Source organism: Diceros bicornis, chromosome 1 (genome assembly GCF_020826845.1).
Source record: "Diceros bicornis minor isolate mBicDic1 chromosome 1, mDicBic1.mat.cur, whole genome shotgun sequence".
In the NCBI taxonomy this organism is placed as follows: domain Eukaryota; kingdom Metazoa; phylum Chordata; class Mammalia; order Perissodactyla; family Rhinocerotidae; genus Diceros; species Diceros bicornis.
Window position 1 is genome coordinate 64,606,688 of NC_080740.1, and position 24,586 is coordinate 64,631,273.

Below are 24,586 nucleotides of genomic sequence, written 5' to 3' on the forward strand. Positions count from 1 at the left end.
GGTTTCTGAGCTTCTATGTTAAAAGGCGCCATCACTCTGCTCCTATACTGACATTGTTCTCCTGAACCAAGAGGGGTTCCTCGCAAATAAAAGCAATTCATCAGAAATTACCATCCCCTGATCCCCTTCTCCACCTGTCCCAACCTACACACAGATACTTTGCTGAGCAAAACATTCACGCCCTGCTGTTTGTGCCTGCCCAGCGTCCCTCTCCTCTTCTTCTGGTATCACAAATTGGTTTTCTTATAATTTTATTTATTTATTTATTTTTCCCCCAAAGCCCCAGTAGATAGTTGTATGTCATAGTTGCACATCCTTCTAGTTGCTGTATGTGGGACGCGGCCTCAGCATGGCCGGAGAAGCGGTGCGTCGGTGCGCGCCTGGGATCTGAACCCGGTCCGCCAGCATCGGAGCGCATGCACTTAACCACTAAGCCACGGGGCCCAAATTGGTTTTTTTTGAGTTGAGTCCACAGGGTTCAGGGGGCTCAGGGGCTGGGCATGTGACCTGGTGTGGCCAATTAGTCCCTCAGTCTCCCGGCCACAGTGACTAGTTCAATGGTGAACACATGACCCAAGCCAGACAAATTAGAGTCAGTCTCTTCAGCTGGAACTATGGAGGGAGCCTCTCTCCTTCCCCTGAAGTTGCTAAGCAGGTAAAATGAAAACCTGGAGATGCTGATGCCCAGTTTTGCTCCCACATGGAAAGAGCTTTCCTAAGAATGAAGCACTTACTAAAGGGGAGCAGCGCTGAGAGACGGAGAGAAACAACATTCTAGATCCAGCTGTTCTTGAGTTTACCCAAATCTATCCCTGCAGTCTTCAGTTACACCAGACTTTAAAAAACCCTTTTCAGGGCCGGCCCCGTGGCTTAGCAGTTAAGTGCACGCGCTCCGCTGCTGGCGGCCCGGGTTCCCGGGCGCGCACCGACGCACCGCTTCTCCGGCCACGCTGAGGCCGCGTCCCACATACAGCAACTAGAAGGATGTGCAACTATGACGTACAACTATCTACTGGGGCTTTGGGGGAAAAATAAATAAATAAATAAAATCTTTAAAAAACCCTTTTCAAAAAAATTTTTTGCATACACTAGTCTAACATTTGCAATGAAAAATGTCCTATGTAAATTGTAATTGGATCCAGGTGTGTTTTCCCAAAAGGCTTTAGGCTAACAGGTTTGGTCGAAAAGACGATATAGGAGGGTTCAGTAGTCAAAAAAAAAGTTTGAGAACTTTGAATTAGACAAATTTTGAAAGATTTATGGGATTTCTCAGCGCCTTTAACTTGATGACATATACTTTAAATCTCTCAGAAGAATAAACATAGTAAATAATCCTTTCCAACACTCATTAGACAACTTGGGATCAGTTTGCTAAAGAATATGCTTTGGAACATACTTAGTTTGAGTTTTCTCAAAGTCCAGGCTTTTAGGAAGAAGCAGAAAATGCTTTAAGGGGATGACCTTAAAAAAAAAAAAATCTTTCAGGCTCTGTTCTGGACTCAGCTAGATTTATCCCAAAGGCCAATGTCTTTAATACTAATTTTGAGGATCCATAGAAAAAACTTTAGTCATTCCCCAAAGTTTCAATAAAAGGTCATCAAACACTGTGGCCAAGACAAAACTTCAATCTCAACTGAAACGACAGAAACTCCCCAAATTTTCTCTGGATAACTTTCTTTTCATCAGATCGGCTCCTCTTACTAACCATCTCAGTTTTATTGTGCAATTTTAATACTTCAGGTAAAATGGCACGTCACACACAGAAGAAGGCTGGACAACATCTGTCATTTTAGTTATTTTAATAACCAGGTTTACATTAACAGTCACTTGATGAACTTTTTTTTTTTTTTAATCTCAGCTAAACTCAAAACACAGTTTTCTTCACGGTTCAAACCAAACAGCTCTTCACGTTCCGGAGCTGCCGCACAGCTACCACAGATCACAGGGAGATTTACTGTCTGTCCATATTCACCAGACACAGAACTGACACCCACACACCATTTTCCAAGAGGGAACTGACAATGACTGCTGGCTGCCCAGGAAAGCCCATGTGTATAGCTAGGACTCAAGATGGAGTTTTCAGGGGAGGAGGCTTGGGAAGCTTGTGACAAGGAGCTTGTGGGAATTATCACCCTGGTAGGAAGGGCTTCTCAGGGTGAATCACAAACCAGGCTTAGGGGTGAGGCCTTTGGAGAAGAGCATGACTCTCTGGGTGTAGTTTCGAAGAAAAAGACCAAAGGATGACTTGACTTTGAAGAAAACACACTTTCAGGATGACTACAACCCTGCCATTTTTAGCAAACTTAGAAATAGGAAAAATATCTCTACTGGGTGCTGCTTTAACTGTTCCACAAATACTTTCTTAGCTACCCAAGATGGTGGCCCTCCCAGAGAGAACCTCAGTTGATTGCCATCTGGGTTTAGGAACAATGTAAGAAGGCTGGGGGGAAGGCAGGGCATCCTTAGAGAGGGGCCAGGCCAAGAGATGAGACAGTAAAAGAAAGCTTGGGAGGGAGACAGAGGATCCAGCATGGCCTCCCACTCTTGGATGAGATTCCACTGAATTCTGAGAGGGCCGTGACTCACTCATGTTCTCTTCCTAAACCCTTTGTATGCAGCTCTTTGATAGGTCTTATGGAACAGGACAAATTTGAATATAAATTTTAAGTAATAAGAAACTAGAAATCAAAGTCAAGAAATTAGTGGGAGTTTTCGTGGAATTCTCAGGAATTTCTATGCTTGGAAAGTTAGTAAGTGAAGAAAGGGAGACTTCCTCAGATCATGTTGCCCATCCTGAAGGCATTAAGGGGTTGTTCCTACAGCATGGAAAGCTTGTGTAGAATATAAAGTTCTGGTTGAATGTTACATTCAGAATTCCCAAGTGAAACCAACTGGCCATGAAAGATTTATTTTTACGGCCTAGAGAGGTCATGGAGGAATGAGTTGGACTCATGCTGGGTGACAGCTGCAGATGGTACCCAAGTGGACGCTCTAACTAGTTATTTGTGTCTTTTCCTCCATCTGGTGGTTGTGGCTGGTACTGCAACATATCCTAAAGCCCAGCCCAGCCAATGAGGTATATAGATGCTTCCCATCTGACAAGCTCCCTCTGCCTGCAACTGTCATTCAGAGTTCTACATTAGGTCCCCAAATCTTTGCGTTATAAATTAACAGCTACATCCTCCCCTTCACTTAAATTTCCCTTAAAATAAAGGCACCATACAAAAAGCTTAAAATAGCAAGATTCCCTATTATGAGGAGAAATCATCTTTTTCATGATTAGAACAGAAATTAGCTTGCTAAGGGAAATCCTCTGCCTTGGCTATTTCCAAATTCCTCTTTAGCCATGTGTTCCCTTTTCTCTGGTCTTCAACTTATAAAATGTGCGGTAAAAGATAATGGCTTCTCCTAAGCACTTGAAAGGTGTTTGTTCTGTTCTTCTGTTCTTCAAAGTACTTAGTACACAGGGTTATGGTTTACACCAGCTGGATGCCCCAAGCACAGATGTCTGATCCCAGGTTGTATGTATTTTTCCTGCATAGGGGCCTCTTGGTTCTACAGATCCTCATCTGGCTCACAGAACTTGCTCCAAAATTGAATTTTCAGAAGTGGCATGATAGGGAAATGGACCCTCAGCTCTGACAGACAAGACAGATGCAAACGCTCCATGTTAATTTCTTTTATGTGCCACGTCAGGAAGGCTGCATGTGACTTCCACTCACCTTGGGAGATGTTGGTACTGAAACAAAAAGTTCCCCCAACGGATATGCTAATGGAAGGGGAAACAGATGGTTTAGGATTGAAAAATAGAACCAGGACCACAGAATGTGCTTCTGCTCCAGACTGGCTTTCTCAAATCCCTGCTTGACTCCCATATAAGCTGAGATTACCTAGCAGTAGTAAAAGTTAGGGAAGACCTAGGAAAATAAATTTTCAACAACAAAAAATCCTATTCCATTATGGATGTGCCTGGATCACAGGAGATCGAGAGAATTAAACACTCACCACTGGCAAGAGGAGCCCCTCACTGGAGCTCCGATCCTAACTCAGGGATGCCAGAAGCAGGCTACTCTTCTCATTTGCAAAGACAGCAGAGTGAGAGGTGATCTCCAACACGTGTTGAGAGGGAGGTGTTATTTCAGGGTGGCTGCCCTCACCCTGAGGGCCTGTGCCCTGCTCCCAGCTGTTGCCTTTAAGAGCACCGAAGACGCAGGGAGGGCAAGAGGAAGAGAAGTGTTCTTCCCTCTCTCCTCTCTTCCCTCCCAGCCCAGGAAAGAGAAGAATTTGAAAGCAACACTGAGAAAGAGGCCCGACCAAACACTGGCACGACGAAGCAGGTAGAAGCAACGTTTGGATTTTGGTGTTTTAATAAAATGTTCAAAGAAATAAAATCTACTAGGAGGGGACGTGACCAAGTTCGGAACCCAAAGAGCGCCTGTCTTCTCCGCAGACCCCGGGGACCGTGACGAAGTGACGGCTGCCCCAAGTGGCCATCTTCCATGGAAATGAATGTGCTTCATCAACACAATACACAAGCCCCCTTAAGCTCACCCACCCACCTACCCCGTACACACCCTACCCCACCCCTCTAAGCCCTCCCCCTTGCTCTGGGCTCCCACCACCCACTCACCCCAAATAACCTGCGTCCCTTCTGTTCATTTTCCTGACATCCCAGCTTTGTCTGTCCCCTTGTCGTAAGATGCAGCACTACACACGCTCTCAACACTATATAGCAGACTCTTTTACCTTAGTGGCCTGTCTGATTGCATGCATGGAAATGGGGGGAGGGGGGTCAAACCAATCAAGGCTATGCATAAACAGAAACAAAGCAATATTCGTAAAGCTAGGCAAGCGAGCGTAACATTGGAGAAACATAAGGCTTGAGGCTTATTGATTCTTTAGATCGCAACTGTTTGGATTCGCTTTCCTTCTTAAATATTGGTGTACCATTTTGGCTTCAAAAAAATCATCTCTTGCTTCTGCCCCTCTCTTCGGGGAGAGGTTGCTTAACTCAGGGATGTGATGTTAGAACGGCCTCCAGGGGGCGCCACGATGCGCTTGCTGGCCGAGCGGACCCCCTCATCCACTTGGGTGCCTGCAGTTGGCAATGAATTCCCAGGGAGAAAAAAGAGAGACAGAGGGGTGTGGACAAGAGAGAAAGTGGATTAATTTTAAGAGTGTAAGATATTAAGTGCCTTCCTAGACTCATCTCCCAAGAAACTTCCATTCCAGTCTGTCAAGTATTCTAGACTTTTCATATCCATCCTCCAGAAAACCACCCTCTGCCAGGAAATTATCTAGATTTCATGGAACTCTCAGCATCATAACACTGATAATAAAAATAACATTGATAACGATATGAAAAATAGCTGCTTACAGTCATTGTGACAGGCAATGTTTTAAACGCTTCTCAGATCATCTCATTCAATCCTCACCACTATCCTTTGAAAGAGGTACTGTTTTATCCCACTTTATAGAGGAGGTGACTGAGGCTGTGAGAGGTTAGGTAACTTGCCCCAGGTCTCACAGCTTGGAGTGGTGATATTTGGGCCCCTGTGGCCACAGCACAAAAGGAAACATCGATGTGCGCTTATGACCATTCAGAAAGGAGTCAGTCACTTTAAGTTCAGGGATCACGATAGCCAGGGAGCAATGGAAAATGGAAAAGACTGAAAAAATTTCTCACAGCTAGCATAATGTGACCTCTGACAATGTGACCTCAAAACTTTTAGCCCTTTTCCTTTGTCTTCCTGCCCATCTATATCCCCCTTATCGCTTTTTCTCTCTCTTTTCCTGTTTCTCCCATTTCTTACTCCTCCTCCTTCCCCCATAGTTATTTTCTCCTTAGGTATCTCCTTATCTTGCTTCCCTCACATTTAAATCATTCACCACAGAGATGCAAATCTACATTTATTTTCCCTCATTTTAAGACTACTCGTTATGGAGCAACTGAATAATTATTTTCTATTATTATCAGTTCTTAAAGAATAGATAAGATGAATGATAGGGCTAACCCACGGTAAATGTGCAATCAATGGTAGCTATTGTTGACATTATTATTACTAGGAGGGGGAGAATATAATAAAAATTCTAGGTTAGAAGAAGCTACTGCAACTTGAGCATAAATAGTCTGAGCTATCATTTAATCTGGGCTAACAAAGAAAAGCTGTCACAGTCTAATATAGAAAATCATTATCAATTCATAATGAAAAGCATCCTGCCATGCCCCCAGCCCCACCCCCACCAGGTGTGATCTCTAAGCAGAATTGGTCATTATTTAAACCTGATCTTTAACCTGACTGAGCCTGGGCTTACTTTCTCAACAGGACTCCTCTTTGATTCAGCAAAGCTTCCTGCTTGCCCCAGTAACCTTCTCCCTAAAGGTGATGTGGCACCAGGCTGAAAAAGGCCTTCTGGGTTAGCTCCCAGGATCCCTTGCTAGCCCCAGAGCCCTGATCTTCCCCTCTCTGTTTCTTTCCTGTCTTTCTCACTGGAAGTCACCATCAGCTTGTCCAACTCACCCGACAGGCTAAATCCCGACTGATGGAGGTTCCTCACGGGCGGGGTCGGCCGCGTGGGAGAGCCCCGGGTGGAGCTGGCGGGGGTGCCCCCCTTGGGCGTGGTGGTCAGGTCAAACACCGGCCCATCATACATGCCCCTTGGGACCGCGTGCAGGTCTGCCATCTGCAGCAGAGAAAGCACGTCACCGTTTATCCCTTCCACAGTTAAGGGTCTCTTCTAGATAGCACAAACATCTCAGTGAATTAAGTGTGTGTAGTGGGAGCCAGAAAATAATAATAATATTTTAAGGAAAGGGGAAGCAGTATAAAATAAAGGGGGAGTGTTACAACAGGGTGACGATGGAGGTGGTTAGTGAAGGCCTCTCTAAATAGGTGAGCTTCGACCTTAAGGATCAAAAGAGCTTGTTATGGGGCCAGGGTTGAGGGAGAGAAGAAGCTAGGGGACGCAGAGGGGTGGTGTGGGTGGCAGCGTTCCCAGCAGAGGAAACCAATGGTGGAAACATTAGGGAATACTGCCTGTATAGGGCCGGAGCAGAGTGGATGGGAAGGGTAGCAGTTTGAGATGAGGTGGTAGGTGCTGGCAGGGATGAGATCCTGTGGGAGCTCCGCGTTCATGTTCCTCAGCACAGATCAGAGTTGGCAAGCCTTGAAATGAGTGTCCTGTGGTCTGACCTACTGACCTCTGGCTTGGCTGTGAACTTGCCCTGGAGCCTGCCAGCAACGTCACCCAAGTGCATGCTCTGTGCTAGGCCTGGTGCCAGGCACGGGAGCTCATGGTCACAGGAAACATGATGCCTCCCCCAGGGGGCTCGATTACACAAATACTGTGAGAACACCCGAGGCAGCGGTAAGGCCGACACACAACATCCGCCTTCTTATCATTGGCCAGAGGTGAGGCCACGAGGACATACTGCCAAGGAGCCTGACAGTACGGGATGGCTCAAGTAAGACTCCACGGAAGTCTGCCACACAGCCTGCCTTCTCCGTCAGTGACACAGGCACAGGCACAGAGGTCAAGCGCATCAAATTTGCAGCTGCTAATGATTCAGGTGGGAGGATGAGTCTTGTCCCCAAAACCCTTGAGCAGTAACTCTAGGTCATCATCATTTCTTTGGGTCCAGCATCTAAGTCACATGAATGGAAATAAAGAGCCAATATAAGGGAAGTTTGAGTTTCATTCTGTTCTTTATTGGGCCAAAACTGGAGTGTGGAATTTGACTCCATGTAACTAACTTTAAAATGATCACTAATAAAGAGAGAAGAATGGTGAAGGGATTTAAAGCATTGTCATAAAATAAACAGTGGAAAGTCACAAGGATATTTAGGCTAAACGGTAGATGACTTTGGAAACACACAGATGCTCTCAGAGATGGGTTTAGCTCATTCTGTGCAAGTGCCGGGAGCAGAATTGAGCTGGTTGGTTGACTTTAGGAAGGTAGACTTCAGACCAGCAGAAAGAAGTTCATTCTCACAGCTAGAGCTGGTCAGCGGCCTCATAAGACAGGGAGGCGCTCTGTGTTGAAATGCCCATACAGAGGATGATGACCACTTATTGGGATCACTGGGGGTCTGGGAGTGGGATGGGGCACTTATGTATTGAGTTTCTGTGAGCCTTTCTCTGTAGTGTGCACCCATATTCCTGTCCACAGCCCCCCACTTTGCTGTCACCACAACTAAAGACATTCTCCCAGCTGCTGGGGGTGTTGGCAGCAGGAAGTACTCAGCTGAGTCCCTCTCAAGAATTGCCCTCAGCTGAGGAGAGCCCAAGGCCCTGCCCTCTGCTCAGGAGCAGCCCACATCCAGTGACTGACTGACAGGTTGGCGGTGGAGGAGTAGGGAGCGAATACAAGGCCCAGACCCCCTTCAATGACCAGGCCAGGTCCAAATATCCCATTTATCAGCTGAAGACTTTGTTGGGGAAGATCTCCCTCTCAGAGCCTGTTTCCCAGGCTCTCTTTCTCACCCTGACCTGCAGGGAGGCTGGGGGCCCTGGGGTAGGTCCAGACACAGAGGTGGGCATGGCTGTTTCCTCTGGACTGGCCCACAGTGACTTACAAAGTGAGCCCCACTCCTCCTCCTCTCCCCACCATCTCCTCCATCCCACGCACCCAGATGACTGTATCCCTTCTAACGACAAGGTCAGGAGCAGGGCTCAAATTCCACGATCCCAGGGCTGGTCTAACCCTGCTTTGTGGAGCCCTAACTTTACGGGAAGGTGACCTGGAGATTGGTGTCGGGGTGGGAGGGGGAGCTGAAAAGACAGTTCTGGGCCTCACCCCTAAATCAACAAGGGCTACTCTGTTTGTAATGTGTAGACATACAGAGAGACAGATATATATATACATGTATACATATGTGTATGTGCATACAGCTATCTATGTATCTGTGAAATCAGGGACATAAATAAGATTTTACTTGAACCACAGAACTAGCTAAAAGAGTTACAAACAATTGCCCCTACAGAGCAACCCTGGACAGGATGGGAGAGGGAGGGTTGGTGTGGACTGCTGGTTCTCACTGTAAGCCTGAAAGAGTAACTTATTTCTAAAAAATATACACTGACGTGATTTTGAATTATTAATATTTTAAATTTTTTTAAATAGAAGCGCTATAAAAATGGAGGAAACTCATTTTGAAAACGCTTTCTTTAGCCAAAAAGGTTTTTGAAACCCTCTTTTATAGGATATTAAATCTATGCAATTGTCCTTCAGGAAGAGATGGTTGCTGTGAATTTCTCTGGGAGGGTCCAGATCATACAGACCCCTCCCAATCTCAGCGTTACTGTCCCTGTGCCTGAATGGGACACAGTCCCTTCCCCACACCCCCGGGGTCCATCTTACCTTCCTCCGGGCTTTAATGCGTTTGTAGACGTAGTCGGAGAACGGGCTGCAGGGGATGAAGCGGCCGGCCCCCTGTGTCACGTGCAGGTTGCCATCTTCCAGCATGATCTTGCCCTGGCAGATGACCACCAGAGGAGCTCCGCGCAGCTCCATTCCTTCAAAGATGTTATACTCTGCAGCCTAGAGACAGGGTGAGGACAAAGCCATGGGTGTGGATGCAGGAGGGGGAGAAATAGGAAGTGGTTCTCCTGGGTTTGAGATCCTAACTTCAGGGTCACTAGGAACTGATTCACCAGGTAGGCCAGGAAAAGCTTACAACGATCTGCAAGCTTTCAGTGGGTAGAGGCACTGGGAGACAGATGCTCACTAAGTAAAGGCTGGAATTCCCAGCAAAGAGAAGCATCAATTTTTAGTAAGGTCCTCACGTGGAAGTTAATTTAGTCACCAGCAGTGTTCAGAGAGAAGCTGGATAACCAGCAGGGATGCTGTACTTGGCGGTCTTGTGTTGGGTGGGTGGGTGGGTTACATGACCCTTAGGTCCCCACGAGCTCGAAATTAAATAATGCGATACAACATAATGTTTAAGCAAAGGCCATTCCCACCCAAAATGAGGTTTCTCTCCACCTTCTTCATTTATTCAAGAAGTTCAAGGCATTATTGCAAAGTGATTAAGGACATTGGTTTGGAGTCAGGTCGTCTGGGTTTGAATCCGAGCTTCACCATTTCCTTGCTGCATAAGTTATTTAGTCTCTCTGCATCTCCATTTCCTTATCTATAAAATGGGGATAATAATAGTGTCTACTTGTAGAAGACTGCTATGAAGATTCAATGAATTAAAGTGCTTGAAAAATATTAACTATTTTTACTAACAAGAATGAAGCCCCTTTCTGTTAGGTACTGGGCTTTATTATCTTCCACATGGAACTCCTCACGAGGAAGTCCTCAGTGCTGGTCACCAATTTTTTCCTGTTCTTTCTCCTCCTATCACTGCACTTCCTGTCCCCCCTGGAGGAAGGTATGGCCACATGACTGGCTTTCGCCAAGGCAGTGAGAGAGGAAGTAATGTCTTGGGAAAGCTTTCAGAGCCAGTACACCGTTTCCCATGTCCTGGCCTCCGGCCTCAGCAATCATGGAAGTGTGGGTAGAGATGGCATCTCTATCAGCCTCCGTCCCTGAGTGACTGTGATGGGCACAGCCCCTCTGCTGACCCATTTTGGAAAGTGGGAGTGAGAAACAAACTGTTGAGGCCTTACATCACAAAGAATTTGGGATGGTTGTTATTGCAACACATCCTTGTCTGACTACTCTGGTACACCCCACACACACATCTCTGCTGACCAAGCTCCTTGCACGCATTCTCCCCTCTGCTCCACTCCCACCAGCTCAAGGCTTACCGACTGGTGGTTCTTGGCAGAAACAATCTTTACAGCATCTGGGTCCCAGATCACCAAGTCGCTGTCAGAACCTACAGATATTCTTCCCTTGCGGGGATACAGGTTGAAGATCTTGGCAGCATTTGTGCTTGTCACAGCCACAAATTGGTTTTCATCCATTTTCCCTGTGGCCTAGTGAAATGCAAAAAACAGAAAAATTGCCAATCTAGGGCTTCTGAGCTCAGAGCAGGGTGACCACCAAAGCCCAGAAATACAAAGAGGGGCCTTTGAGGTGGTGAGGATGGAAGTTCACCCAGCAAGCCACGGAACTGGCTCGGCTGTCATGGTCGCCCAGGCAAAATGGCTAAATGTATGGCTTAAGATGGAAGTTACTGCTCCTGAAGTTTGCATATGTGTAAACATTCACTTACTTTTTTATCCCTTCTAATTCCAGAAAAGATTATAGAGAGTTCACAGTAAAAACAAATGTGATTATGAGCCCATTTCTTTAGATATGTGTTTGTATTTGCATGGGCGTAGGATAACTATGGAAGAACCTCACCCAGATGATAACAATAGTCATCTCTGGCTTGTGGGATTATGAGTGATTTTTGTTTTCTTTCGTCTGTGTACTTTTCTGTGGTTTCCAAATGTTCTTTATTGAGCATGTATCATGTTTGTAATTAAAACATATATATTATTTTTTAACAATTCCAGATAGTGCCAATATAAATACATATGTCCGTTCATAGACATAACAATGTAAAAAAAAAGACAAAATCTGAGTATGTAAGAGAAGAGACAAAAGTATTTATATTTTTCCTCTTCTTAAAACAAAAACCCTGGGTAAGGAAAGAAGAATTTAGTTTAAAATCTAGCTTTGAGCTTCCTGGGAGCCAAGAAGGGAAACTTGGTAGATTACACTGTGTAGACGAATGAGGCATTAGTTCATATGCATTCTGTTTGCCTCTGAAATGAGTGTCTTTAGGGTTTTTAAAATAAAACAGAGGGAAGTAGTCAACTTAATAATGAGTTATTCATTTTATTAAAATCTTTGGGAGAGACTTCATTTCCATAGCTATTTTTTTTGTCAACTTCTGTAACGTTAAGAAGGAAAATAAACGAGGCCACTTTGCCAGAAGACATTGATAGACAATCCCTTGTACAGCCTGGATGACCACACACCCAGTGTAGGGCATCCTTGATGAGCAAGAGGACTTTAGTCTTAGGCAGAGACCCCGTGCTTATCATTTCCAAAGGGTTATATCCACCTCTTTCAAAAGAAGTGATACAACTCTCCAAACAAAATGAATTTTAATTCTCTATTATTTTAAGTACTGATCATTCATGACATCAGAGGAAGAATCTGTATGTCTGGTTCCTAGTCCTTAACAATCTAGGAGGTGCCCTCAGAATCCCAGACCTCAGGATTCATCATTCTGCTAGAAGGTACATTCCCAAACCACCTGAGCCACCTGGTTCCAGAGACACCTCAGCAGGTATGAGGCCTCATCTGCACTCCCACCACCCCTATCAGAGGGGTATAGAGGAGCAGTGGCAGGAGGCTCTGATCTGGCCCTGGCCATTCTCCCGTGACCTCGATCCTTACCACGGCCTTGTCCCAGATGACAGACATCCGCTCCTCCACACCGTTGGTGCCCTCGGGAATGGCTGTGAAGTTGTCCTTCCCAATCGCTTTCTGGGCAGTGCTGAAGGTGCAGTGGGCACTCCCAGAGAGCTGCAGGTCCCCACTAGCAAAGGAGAAAAGCTCCATGTGAACAAGAGAAGTGGCTAGAGGCACCTCAGGGACCCAGAATCGAGTGCCTAGTGTAAGTGTTTGGAGCAGCGCCATTACTTGAGTTTGGAATCCTTCCTCTACCTCTTGCCAAGATGTAAACTTGGGTGAATTTCTTCCCCTCTCTGGGGCTCAGTTACCCCATCTGGAAAATGAGGGGGTGGGATTAGATCATCTGTTGTGTAACAAAATAAAAGGGAGCCAAGTGAGTGATGGGACTGACCTGCAGAGGCAGCAGCAGTCTCCCTGTAATTTTGGTCAAGTGGTCATCATGACAAGCTGTTCACACTTCGGCAAATGATTTAGTCTCCCTGACCCTCAGTTGCTTAATCTGTAAAATGGTGATAATACTCCCCATTCATAAAGTTCTTATGAGGAACAATAAGATCATGCATGCAGTGCTTGGCATGCAATATGTATTAACTGCTATTACCATTATTAATATGATTACTGTAGTTATTTTTTAAAATATGACAGGGAAGAGCCTGTTGTCTGTGCTCAACACTGCAGGGGAATTCTCAACGTGTTTTCCTCACTGCAGACTCTAGTCTAGCTGATGGATGGGCTGCTCCAGTCCTCCTCCCACCGGCCCCACGATGTTTCCACGCAATCCCTGCTGCTTGTCATTCTGCACCAACCTGGCCAGCAAGGAGTTGATGTAGTCAGGAGTAGTGGGGTCAGGACTCAGAGGTGGGGATGTCACAAAGGCAGCAGCCTTAGCCCAGTTCTTGCTCCAGTAATGGGTTCCATCTGTGCCAAGGCTGGCGGTGATGGGCTCGCCAAAGACCACATTTCCTGGAAAAGGTGGGAAATAGGCAATGGGTTTGTATAACGTACGTGCTGCCCTGGGCCCAGCTTAGAGAATCATAGCCCCCAAGCCTACTCAAGGCTGTGGCTCTGGAGTCAGGCATGCCTGGGTTCAAGTCCACATTCCCACCTTTTCTAAGCCTCTGCTTTTCTATCTGCTAAATGGGAACGATTTTGTATTCCCTAGATTACAAGAAGCCATTGGTTGCAAGATGCAGCATTAATTCTCCATTTTTGAGGAAATTAAAATTTGAAGCAAAAGGAAAAAATATATACATTGATTATAAGATTCATCCTAATTTCAGAAATGTTAAAATGTGGAATAGATCTGTCCTGGAATTGATGAAATAAGATGATGTCTACTTCTCAGGCTTGTGAAAATGAAAACATTTGGCATATACAAAGTGTTTGAGCACACAGGAGGTGCTCAATAAATGTGATTTCTTTATACCTCCTACTCCTTCCCATTGCAGGGGCCCAAAGCCCCAGATGTGCCCATGTCACTGGGCACTGCTAGACCCTACTGTTACAAGGACATGCTTTGGTTCCACAAAGTAAAAGCTACTCCTGTGGATGAGAGGCTCCATGATCTTTTCCACCATGTTTGTTACTCCTTAGCCTAAGGCAAGGAGTGATTTGCTCAAGGACACCCAATAACCTGGGGCTAGCTTCTTGGACCCTGTGTCTGGAATCAGGAGCTTAAATGCCCAAATCAAGGAGAGGGGAGGAAGGGTATTGGGAAATACACTGATCTAAGCTGAGCTTCTTAAAGAAGAAGGGATTAGACGGCAAAGGCTGTCTCATAGAAAGTGGGTCGGTACCAAGTTTCTCTGGGCCAGAATCTTGAGCTAGATTCCTGTACAGCCCTAGGCTTCATTAGATTTGATCCTCATCTTCCACATTCAAGTTTCCCACAAGGTCGAAGTTTAGGAAGGCTCTATGGCCAGAATTATAAATAGGTTTTGCCTTGCTTCAACTCCAATCAATTGGTTTTAGTTGCCTGGAATTCTGTGTCGAGAAGAATTCTAAATACGCTTCTGATCTCACTAGAAAAGACTCATGATTGATTTGTGATGTCTGCCATGAGCAAAACAAGGAAGCAATGGTAACGATTCACATATGACAACCCTGCTATTTGGGGCAGCAGTAAAAAGGATCCACACCCGACTAATGAGAATTTCAAAGGCTCTCCAAAAATATTTACCAAACTAAAGCATACAGGACCATAAAGAAATAAAGAAAGTCAAGACAAGCACTCAAATATTATTAAGAGAAATACAACCTTAAACAATGGAAGAACTCTCCCTTTGGACTATCTTTAGATGGAAGACTCAAATGAGCAAAGTTTGTAATTATACCTGGGTTTGAACGCTAGCTCTCCCAGCTGAGAGATCCTGGACAAGTTGCTTCCATTTCCTCATCTGAAAACTGGTGATAATGCCCATTTCTCAGGGTTCTTTGAGAATTCTACATAATAATAAATTTAAAGTTTTTATCGCAACGTAGTGCATACAGGTGGTCCTTGTTAAATCATAGATTCCTAATATTAATTCTGAGCAGCCATGCTGAGTTGCTCAAGAGCACTTGGTAATTAAACAGACTCGGATTTCAGTAATAATCTGGTCAGGAGGGAAGAGCAAACCCTGTTACACTCTCTCTTCCTGCTCTGAATGCTCTTGACTCTTTCCCTGAAAATGACAGTTCATGAGATGTTTATTGGCTTCAATCTCACCAGCCAGTTTTTCATCACTGAAATAATGCCTCCCTTCCACCCTGGAGACACAGCTGTACTCGTTCGTCTTGCCAGAGACTCATGAGCCAGAAAGCTAGGGGTGAGGAATTTTTCGACATGAAGTTTAAAATCAGATCCAGCATATAATTGAAACAGCCTGTCCTTGAGAACCCCAGGTCATCCTGAGAATGGATCCTAGGCAGGAAGTAGGCATCAGCGGCAGGTATCAGAGGATGAGTGTGGTGGGTGGTTACGGGGAGAGATGTGGACTTCTGTTTTCTTTTTGCCTTTCTCCAAGAATGGGTAAGGAACAGTAGGCTGCTTTCCTGGTTCTTGCCCAATGACTCATACCCAGTGGAGCAACCACAATGTCGTGTTGAGACATTTAAAAGCTGAGAGAGAAAACAGCAGGCTTACTGGGAGCAGGGTTAGGCAGGAGGTGCCCCAGAATCTGCCGGCTAGAAAGACTGTCTAGACAATTAGGAATATTCCCCTCCCACAAGAAAAGGGTCCCCTTTGCCAGAAAGTCAGGCAGCTGAATACTCAGCCATCAGAGTCAGCTGGGACTATTTTAAGCCTCCGCAGTCACTCACACGTGGAGTTTTACAGACCAGTTCTGAGTTTGGTGGATGAATCACTCATCTTGGGTCTCTCTACTACCAGAATGGCCAGGGGCACACAGCGGTAATGATCATACCAAACACGGAGCCCTATGCCTGCAGTTTCTCAACCACACTCTGTTCACAAGTGAGCCCATCAGTGTGCCACTGAAGACAAGAACAAAAGGCAGAAAAGAAAGCTTTGACATGGGAGTAGACTTTAGCTAAGCACAGGGGAGTAAACAAAGCCCAAGTTAACACTGATGGAGGAAAGCAGCAGAAATCAGAAGGTGGTAGACAGAGCCCCATGAAGGCCTTGTCGCCAGACATGCTTGGAGACCCATTCAACCCCTTTTCTATAATAACTTGTGCTACCTTGTGTGGCTCAGGTGATGGGACTCTGCCCCTGCACTGCCCTCACCCCTGGTCAGTCAATTATAACAGCCCCAGAGCCGTAGTTGCTTCAGGGATGCGCCCATGACCCAAGCGAAGGTAATGACAGTTCTCTTGGGACTTATGCTTGAGCTAGTAGAGAATTTGTACTCCACCTCCTCGTCATGCTCCCTACCAAGTGTTGAGGACAACAGGAGTCTCTTGGCATTTATTCTCATCACTGTTCATACTGGAAATAAGGCCAACGGAGAGGAAAGCAGAGCCAAGAAAGGAATAAGAGTGATAGAACCCTAACGTCATTGTTTAAACCCCTTGATCCAGCCATACCTGAAACATCTTCAACCAATAATTTACTTCTGTTTGTTTGTTTAGTCAGTTTGAGTTGGATCTTTGATTTCTGCATCCAATATAATCTTGATTAATATGTCCATTTATATAGCTCAGATAACGTGAACTGACACTGAAAAATCAAAAGGAGGAAGAAAGACGCACCAAGTCTCCAAAGAACTGATTCCAGTTGTGTCATCTCGGGCAGACCTCTCACCTTTCCTGACTTCAGTGTACTCATCTGCCAAATGGGAGAAATCCCATGATCCTGCCATCTACACAGGATGCAGAAAGGATCAAATGGGCTAAGATGGATGAGGGGCTTCCCAGAGACCAAAGCAATGAGTAAAATAGGTACCATTGATACAGGACAGCCAGGGACGGAAGGAGCCACATGGTGTGTCAACGGCTCCGAGATCTTGGGAGCACAAATCACCTTTTTTCCTGGCTTGTGAGATGAGGTCGGCCGCACTCTTGCTCATGACCTTCGTGACGTAGAGAGGACAGTTGGTTTGGCTGGCGATGGTGATGGCACGGAACACAGCCTCAGCTTCTAGCTGCAGAAGAAAGTCCCCAGGAGTCAAGAGGAGCATGAGCCTCTCAGAGAGCCATGCCCCTGCGCCCACAAACCGAGACTGCGGTGTAGCACAGAGGTTAGGAGGGCACCTGGAGTTAGGTGCCCTTGATTCAGAGCTCAGACCTACCACTTCCCAGCTGCACCACTTTACCTGGCTTCTCAGTGCCTCCGCCCCTCACCTGTGACGTGGAGACCAGGCGAGCGTAGCACAGGGTGGTTCTGTGACAGCAGTGCCTGGCACAGAGTAAGCACTGCATCAACATAGCTAGAGTCTTCCCTGTGATTATTATAAAGGCTACATGTCACGGAAGCCTTTGCCCCCCAGTCTTCCCAGGGCAGATTCTCTAAGCAAAGCACAACAATCCCAACACCGACATGTACAAAAGACCCAGTGAAAGCAATTAGGCATCACATTTCCTCCAATCCTTTCCTGCAGCAATGGGCGGTCAGCGATGGGTTAATTCCAGCAGGCATTTCTTATACTAATAATTCCCAGGCTTCTCAGCATAAAGACTTCTTTTATTATCAATCTCGTCCATCCCTCTAATGTAGAATTCATGTTTTCAAATATGCTAACCAGCCCAGTTGCATTTATTAAGTAAGAAATAATGAGTTTTCCCTATTTTATTAACAAAGTCGGGTCTGAGAGCTCAGGCCTTCTCAAATGGCCTGGGTCTGAGTTCTGGTTCTGCCACTTAGAAGCTGGGTGACCTGAGGTAACTTACGCAACCTCCCCAAACCTCAGTTTCCTTGCCTGTAAAGTGGGGATAATAACAGGACCTGACACATATGGCTGTTGTGAGGATTAAAAGAGTTCATCCCTGTAAGGCAATTAACCCACTCCTGGGACAAGGCAGTGTTCCTTGAAGGCTGGCTATTGGTCTTATTGCTGATCACAGCCTCCATCCAACACGTGAGTCTGTGTTACTACCCAAAGCCTGAGTTTGTCCAATTCAGCCTAAAGCAGAGATGTTGGCATTTTTCCACGCCATCGGCAATACTTCTTTTTTGGATGGATATGAGGTTCTGGTTAGCCCATGCAGCCCGACACTTTCAAAAATACCAAAAATAGCTTGCAGATGCCCAGTGTGTGTATAATGCAAACCAGTTACTGCCCGTGGTGGGTGTGGCTCAGCAGACAGACTCTACGGACTTGGCTGGTCCAGCTGGCGTCCCCCAAGCTGCACCCTGTTCCACGTGGACGAGACCCTGGAGGCCCCTGACCACAGGTGAACGTGGCCACCTTCCTGAAGCACCCAGACTTTGGGAGTTCTGGAGTGGCGGTCTCTGGGCCTCGGGTTCAGCTCTCTGAACAGCATCACTCGAGATGGTATCTGGGTGTGCTATGAACTGAAGAGGGGCTGGCTCCTCCTCTGCCCACTCCTCCCTCTTCACACCTATGCTGACCACTCCAGCCCCCCATGACCTCAGTCCTGGCCCCTTTGATCTCACTCCCTCGCAGCTCTGCAGGTTTCTCAGCACCTTGACGACATGACTATCTTTGGAAGGTTACATCACCCTCCGACTTCACCCAAAAGGGCTTCTAGGGTTGTCGAGATCTGCAGCTGAGAGGCTTTCTACTAAAAAGGAGACGGGAACAGGGAGGAGGGTGGGGTGGAGGGGTTGAAAAAACAAACCAAGGAACAAAAATAGACTTTGCTCAGAAATCCCCTGGCTGCTGCTGAAGAGATCTATCTTGCCAGCACATCTCTACAGTGACCAGCATTTAAGAAAAGTTGCACAAACAGTGCTGATCACCCTGGCCTGCTCACACTGTGTAAACAACTTTCCAACAGGATCGGCCAGTGGCTTAACCTGTCTGAGCTTTAGCTTCTTTACGTAACAATAACACCAACCCCTCAGAGCATCGGCAAGGATAACTGAGATAATGCAATTAGCACAGTCCTGCCTGTCAGCAAGTATTCCATAGAAGGGGCCTGCTGTTAAGGAGACAGACTTTTCAGGAATGCTGTGACTGTAACCCCGATCATAAATTTTTTCTTATTGAGGTATAATTGACATATAACACTATATTAGTTTCAGGTGTACATGTAATAATTTGATATTTGTATATATTGCAAAATGATCATCACAATAAGTCTAGTTAGCATCTGTCACCACACATAGTTACAAAATATTTTTTTTGTGAGGAGAACTTTTAAGATCTACTCTCAGCAACTTTCAAAATGCAATACAGTATTAACTATAGTTGCCATGCTGTAGATTATTACATCTCCATGATTTATATAGTTTTATAACTGGAAGCTTATACCTTTTCACCACTTTCATTCAATTCCCCTACCCCCTGCCTCTGGCAACCACCAATCTGTCTCTGTATCTATGAGAGCTTGTTATTGTTTTTGTTTTAAGACTACACATATAAGTGAGATCCTATGGTATTTGTCTTCCTGACTTATTTCACTTAGCATAATGCCCTAAACATCCATCCATGTTGTTGCAAATGTCAAGATTTCATTCTTTTTTATGGCTGAATAATATCCCATTCTGTGTGTGTGTTTGTGTGTGTGTGTGTGTGTGTATGAGTATGTATATATATCCATTCTATGTGTGTGTATATATATATATATCACATTTTCTTCATCCATTTATGGACACTTAATTTGTTTCCATATCTTGGCTACTGTAAATAATGCTGCAATGTATATGGAGGGCGTAGATATCTTTTCAAATTAGTGTTTTCATTTTCTTCCAATAAATAGACAGAAGTGGGATTGCTGGTAGTTCTATTTTTAATTTTTTGAGAAACCTCCATACTATTTTCCATAGTGGCTGCACCAATTTACATTCCCACCAATAATCAAAATTATGAATTATTCCAACAGGCAACAAAAATATCATTAGACAAAGGAGTTTATGGAGTGTTGACAATGTTCTGTTTCTCCAGCTGGGTGCTAGTTACAAGTGTATTCAGTTTGTGAAAATTCATTGTACCTTTAAGATAGGAATACTTTTCTCTATGTGTGTTACATTTTAATTTCAAAAAAGATTCTAAAAGAGATGGGCAATGGGAATACAATCATTTCTGGTTCTGACTCCTTCCTCTACCTGTTGTACAGTGTGGGGCTTGAAATGACAGAACAGGAACAGGGTTCTCTTCGCTGACTTGGAGGGCCTTGAATTTGCTCCAGGCGCCAACCCAGGCTGGTCTCCCAAAGCCAATATGCTCTTAGCCAAATGGGGAGCCAATTCCCAGTTCTGTGCCCTGTGCCAGCAGCTGAAATTGCTGACATCTCAGAGACATGGAATCAGCTACTAGTCACCTTTCATTCACTCTTCAGCTGCTAAGTACAGTTGCCAATCAGCATTCATTTTACATGTGGGAAATACTGTAGACCTGGATGCAATCATCACCTTACACAAATCAATAGATATAATGCCCATGAAAAACCCATTCAACCTCCTATCCATGTGGCTGATATTTTGCAAGACTCAAAATATACTACGGAATAGGGAAGTAAGTGGAAAGCCTCTGAGATTCACACTGATTAAGAAAGGATTTAGATATTTACCACTCCCACTGAAGAACTGGAATACACTCCAACTTGTGTTATCTTGAAAGAGATTAGGGGTTAGAAGTGAGCCTTTTCCTTACATTCTTTTCTAATTTTCTCAGGGGCTCTTGAGTCAGAAGTGGTTTTTGGAAGAAATCTTCCAATATTGCTGTCTGGTAGTCATAGTCTCACCACCTTTCAGCTGTGTTTGTTCATACACTGTGTGTGTGTGTGTGTGTGTGTGTGTGTGTGTGCCTAGGGAAGGCAGGCCAAAAGCAAACCCTCCAAATGTAAAATGAGCAGCAGGCCATAAGCGAGGCTGCTGGGGATGTGATAACAGGAGTCTCCAGGAAGAAGCTGGTAAAAAAAGAGGCTCCATTGTTACTGCTTCTCTCTCTTCCTCCCTCCTCCTCCAACTCCCATCTCCCTTACCTCCTCTGGTCTGCTCAGTACATGGCCCTCTGGGCCAGTTATCCCCATTTCCAACATCCGGGTTTGCTCCTAGAATGAAAAAAGAATAGACACCAGTTTTTAGATGAGCTCAACTGAGGTTTGGAAAAATTATGCTGGTATGTTCTAATCTAAAGATGTGTCCAAGGGAAAAAAAGAATAAAATGTGTACGTTGAACAAATTTGTTAATTCTGTATCTGGAATTGCAAAATAGGGTAGAGTCTCAACTAAAAGAAAAAAAAAACATTTAAGGGTGGCTTGCTTTTATTAAAACAAAGACAGTTTATCAGGTTTTTTTTCCCTACATTACGCATTAAAAGTCACCCCAGCTCACTTATTCTTCATTTCCTTCAGATGCAGACACCTCTGAAAGAACACTCGCTTAACTTTGTTCATTCATTCAATAAAATGTGCTAAGTATCCACTTCATGCTAGGCTCTAGGTTAAGTACTCGAACGAAGGCAATGAGGCCCCTGACTTCACTGGGCCTACAGTTTAGTGCTACATTTCCCCAAGTATGGTCCACGCACCACCTACATCTGAATGACTTGGGTTGCTTTTGCAGATGTACAGATGTCTGGCTCTATCCAGGCCTACCAAGTCAGAATACATGAGGTTAAATCCTAGGAATCTGCATTTTAATAAGTTCCTCAGGCTTTTTTATGCTTTAAATTTATGACTTAAATCAATGAATTCAGAATTTAACCAGACAACATAATGTCTCTCAACAGCATCACCTGAGATGGTCTTTTGGTCAAATTCTATTTAATTAGGTAGATAGAACTGTCTACCCCTCGTGGCTGATGGCGAAATTCCTCAGACTTGTGGCCAGCTTTCTGGAAGAAGCAAGTGGCTGGGTAGTGAACACACAAGTGGGTTAACTGGAATTGGCACAAATCCTAAGCCCCCATATCTGCAGTTTTGCTGACATTCACTCTCAAACTACTAGGGCCAGTTCCTATGAACCTCGGCACTGGTGACGCAAGAGCTGAAGGAAAGAGAGGGAACCGAACAGAACCTTGTCACACTTTGAAACTATGAGATGCTAAGAAAGAAAGGGATTCCTTCTACCTGGAAAAGAAGAACTATTTTTTGTTGTTTTATATTTTCAATAATATAAATTTTTAAAAGAGGAGCAGGAAGGAAGTTGCAAATACTATAAGCAACCAGGAGAAGTAACATGGTTATCGTCTCCAGCTCTACAGAATTCGAAAAGGGGTGAGAGGCTGATTTTTCCAGCAAAGTACCTCCACTCTTCATTCTTACTGTTCCATTTATGGAAACTTGGACTGAATATAATTTCTTCCAAACTCTGGTGGGTTTCCACTCTGAATTGCCTCCTGAAGTTACACAAGGGTTGAGGTGTCCAACTAAAGCATCTTCTGTCTTATATGACACTGTCACTTTTATCTTGTTCAAGAGTACTAAGACAATGGACAGGATGAAGCTCGCTTGAGCAGTGGTTTCCAAGCACATTCGAATCACCAGGGGCACTTTTCAAAATACATTTGCCTGAACTCTGCTACTGACCTCCTGACTCAGAATCTCCAGAACAAGGAGAATTCCAGGAATCACTCTCTAATCTCCACAGGTGATTCTAATGCATTGCTCATGTTGGGAAGTGCTGTTCCAAAAGCCATGGTGTCTCTATAGCTGGAAGATTAAGAATGGCATGTAGGGACCCATTGATGCCACCTTACATGGGTTGGGGAGCAGTAGGCACTTTGAAGCACTGAACACTGCTGTTTGGGTCATGGCACAATTTTGGTTTGCTCCAGGAGGAAAGGGATCCCGTCTTTTTCATCTTCCCTCTCCAAGGTTTGGCACATAGGAGGCGCTCAATAAATACTTGTTAGATGATTGGCTAAAGATGCTATACACTCAGACTGTCCTGCCAGCTTGAAACTTTTGAAAATTTCTCCTGTTGGGACCCATAGGAAATATTTCTTCTTGCTCTCTAGTCCCTTTTGCATAAAGTGCAGCAAGAAACTCTGAGTTCAGCAGCTGCCTTCATTTAGACAACGTGATAAAATCTTCCAGCTCAAGCTGAATTTAATAAATACACACAAGAAACTTTCCAACTGGAAAAATGCCCTTATTCTTTTCCTGACTGAGAGCAGATCCTCCCAAGGTAGGGAAGGGTGGAGGTGGGGGAAAACCAGAGAAACTTCTGTGCTAAGGAGCCACAAGAGGAAGCTGGAAAAGGGGGCTTTGAGTTGGAGCCTATTTGCATCCACAGGGCCTGAAAAGAAGAAGCAGGTTTGGTTTCTAGGGCTTCTGGAGGGAGGGCTGGGACCTCTGGCTGCTGCACTGAAAACTCAGAGAAAGGAGAGGCGTGACAGCTCTAACACCACTGGGAGGCCTCCCATGGGAGCAAGGCACTTGGACCCTCTTTGGAAAATGATTTCATTATCTCTGGGCGTGTGGGGGACGTGGGAGAAGGCTGCCAGGGGCCTGACTAATTAACCTCTTTGGTCATAAGCGAGAGGAAACTGCACACTTAGCTCCCCTCCTCCACTAGTGAGACAAGACTCAGAAGCTGAAATCCTAACAGCTGGAGCCCTGCACTGCTGGCGTGCTGCCTCTCCAGGAGGCCTGCAGCTGGACTGATGGAGCAAGGGGCCCTCGATGCACCATCTCTGTCTGGGTAAAGATGTCCACTGAGGCACATCAATTTAGGGGCTAAGATTCTGTTCTCCCAGGTATTGGCTGTGATCCTTGGGCCAAGGACGTAATCCTGAGCCTCAATGTTCTCATCTACAAGAGAGAGAGGATGGCAGCCATCTTTAAAGGGCTGGGTGAAGATGAAATGAGAACATACTAGAGCATTTACCAGTCCTGGCCCACAGTAGGAGGTGCTCACCAAATGGTAGCTGCTGTTAGAACCTAACGGGTCTGAGATGAAGGTCGGCCTCAGCATTGTTCCCACACCCCCAATGACCACACTCACCAAGTCCTGGACAACTTCTAAAATGAAGGCACAGCCCAGTACTTGTGAGGGGTGGATGCATCTGTTTTGGCTCACCTCTATAGCCTAGTGCCTGGCACAAAGAGCTTGGGAAATAGTCTTTGAAAGAATGAATAATGCCTTCTTGTTGTTAATGTTATCAAATCAACTAAGAGAGCTCAGTTTCTGGCTGCCTCCTCCTAACGGAAGCCAATCTCGAACATTTCTGAGATAAACAAAACTCTGGCTAAGACACATCTGTGCATCTAGCCCATTAGGCAACCCAGGAGATGGAGAGAGAAGTGCTTTCTGTTCCCTTACAAATGATCACTTTGGGCCTTGGGGCCTTACTTTCATCACTCTTTCCTCAGGTTTCTCAATATGATTTCGAGGAAACCAGTGGGACGTCTGATCCCCACAAGACCTAAATTCTTTATTATCTAAGGCTGTGAGTTCCGCAGTTCTGGATCGGAGGTCTGGCTTCCGAGAAATACTGCCTTAGGGTTTTTCTTTAGGACAGAGAATGTCACAAAGCTTAGAGTCATTCTCAAAACAGAATCAGCAATGCTCTCTCACTAAAGGGCCCGATTTGAAAACCTCCTCTTCCAGGATGCCTTTTCTGAGTCTCCAGAATGGCCAGACCTCTCTCTATTTTACAGCATCTTCCACTTTCTCCCTCGCTTGCCTACATTGCCCCCTCTTTCTTTCCTCC

At 45.3% G+C, this 24,586-nt stretch overlaps 1 protein-coding gene across 2 annotated transcripts in view; it reads right to left on the reverse strand.

Annotated features, from left to right (window-relative positions):
* Nucleotides 1–4,816: 4,816 nt before the first annotated feature.
* The window catches only part of DPYSL3 (dihydropyrimidinase like 3), a 107,986-nt gene continuing 88,216 nt past the window's right edge, over nucleotides 4,817–24,586 (reverse strand). For both annotated transcript variants that reach the window (XM_058543470.1, XM_058543477.1), the window contains exons 7-14: nucleotides 20,909–20,977; nucleotides 16,824–16,944; nucleotides 13,168–13,324; nucleotides 12,344–12,485; nucleotides 10,756–10,926; nucleotides 9,362–9,541; nucleotides 6,522–6,684; nucleotides 4,817–5,095 (exon numbers count right to left, since the gene is read on the reverse strand). In XM_058543470.1, coding sequence (XP_058399453.1) covers nucleotides 5,007–5,095; nucleotides 6,522–6,684; nucleotides 9,362–9,541; nucleotides 10,756–10,926; nucleotides 12,344–12,485; nucleotides 13,168–13,324; nucleotides 16,824–16,944; nucleotides 20,909–20,977 — 1,092 coding nt within the window. In that variant the 3' untranslated portion in view covers nucleotides 4,817–5,006. The remainder of the gene's footprint in view (nucleotides 5,096–6,521; nucleotides 6,685–9,361; nucleotides 9,542–10,755; nucleotides 10,927–12,343; nucleotides 12,486–13,167; nucleotides 13,325–16,823; nucleotides 16,945–20,908; nucleotides 20,978–24,586) is intronic.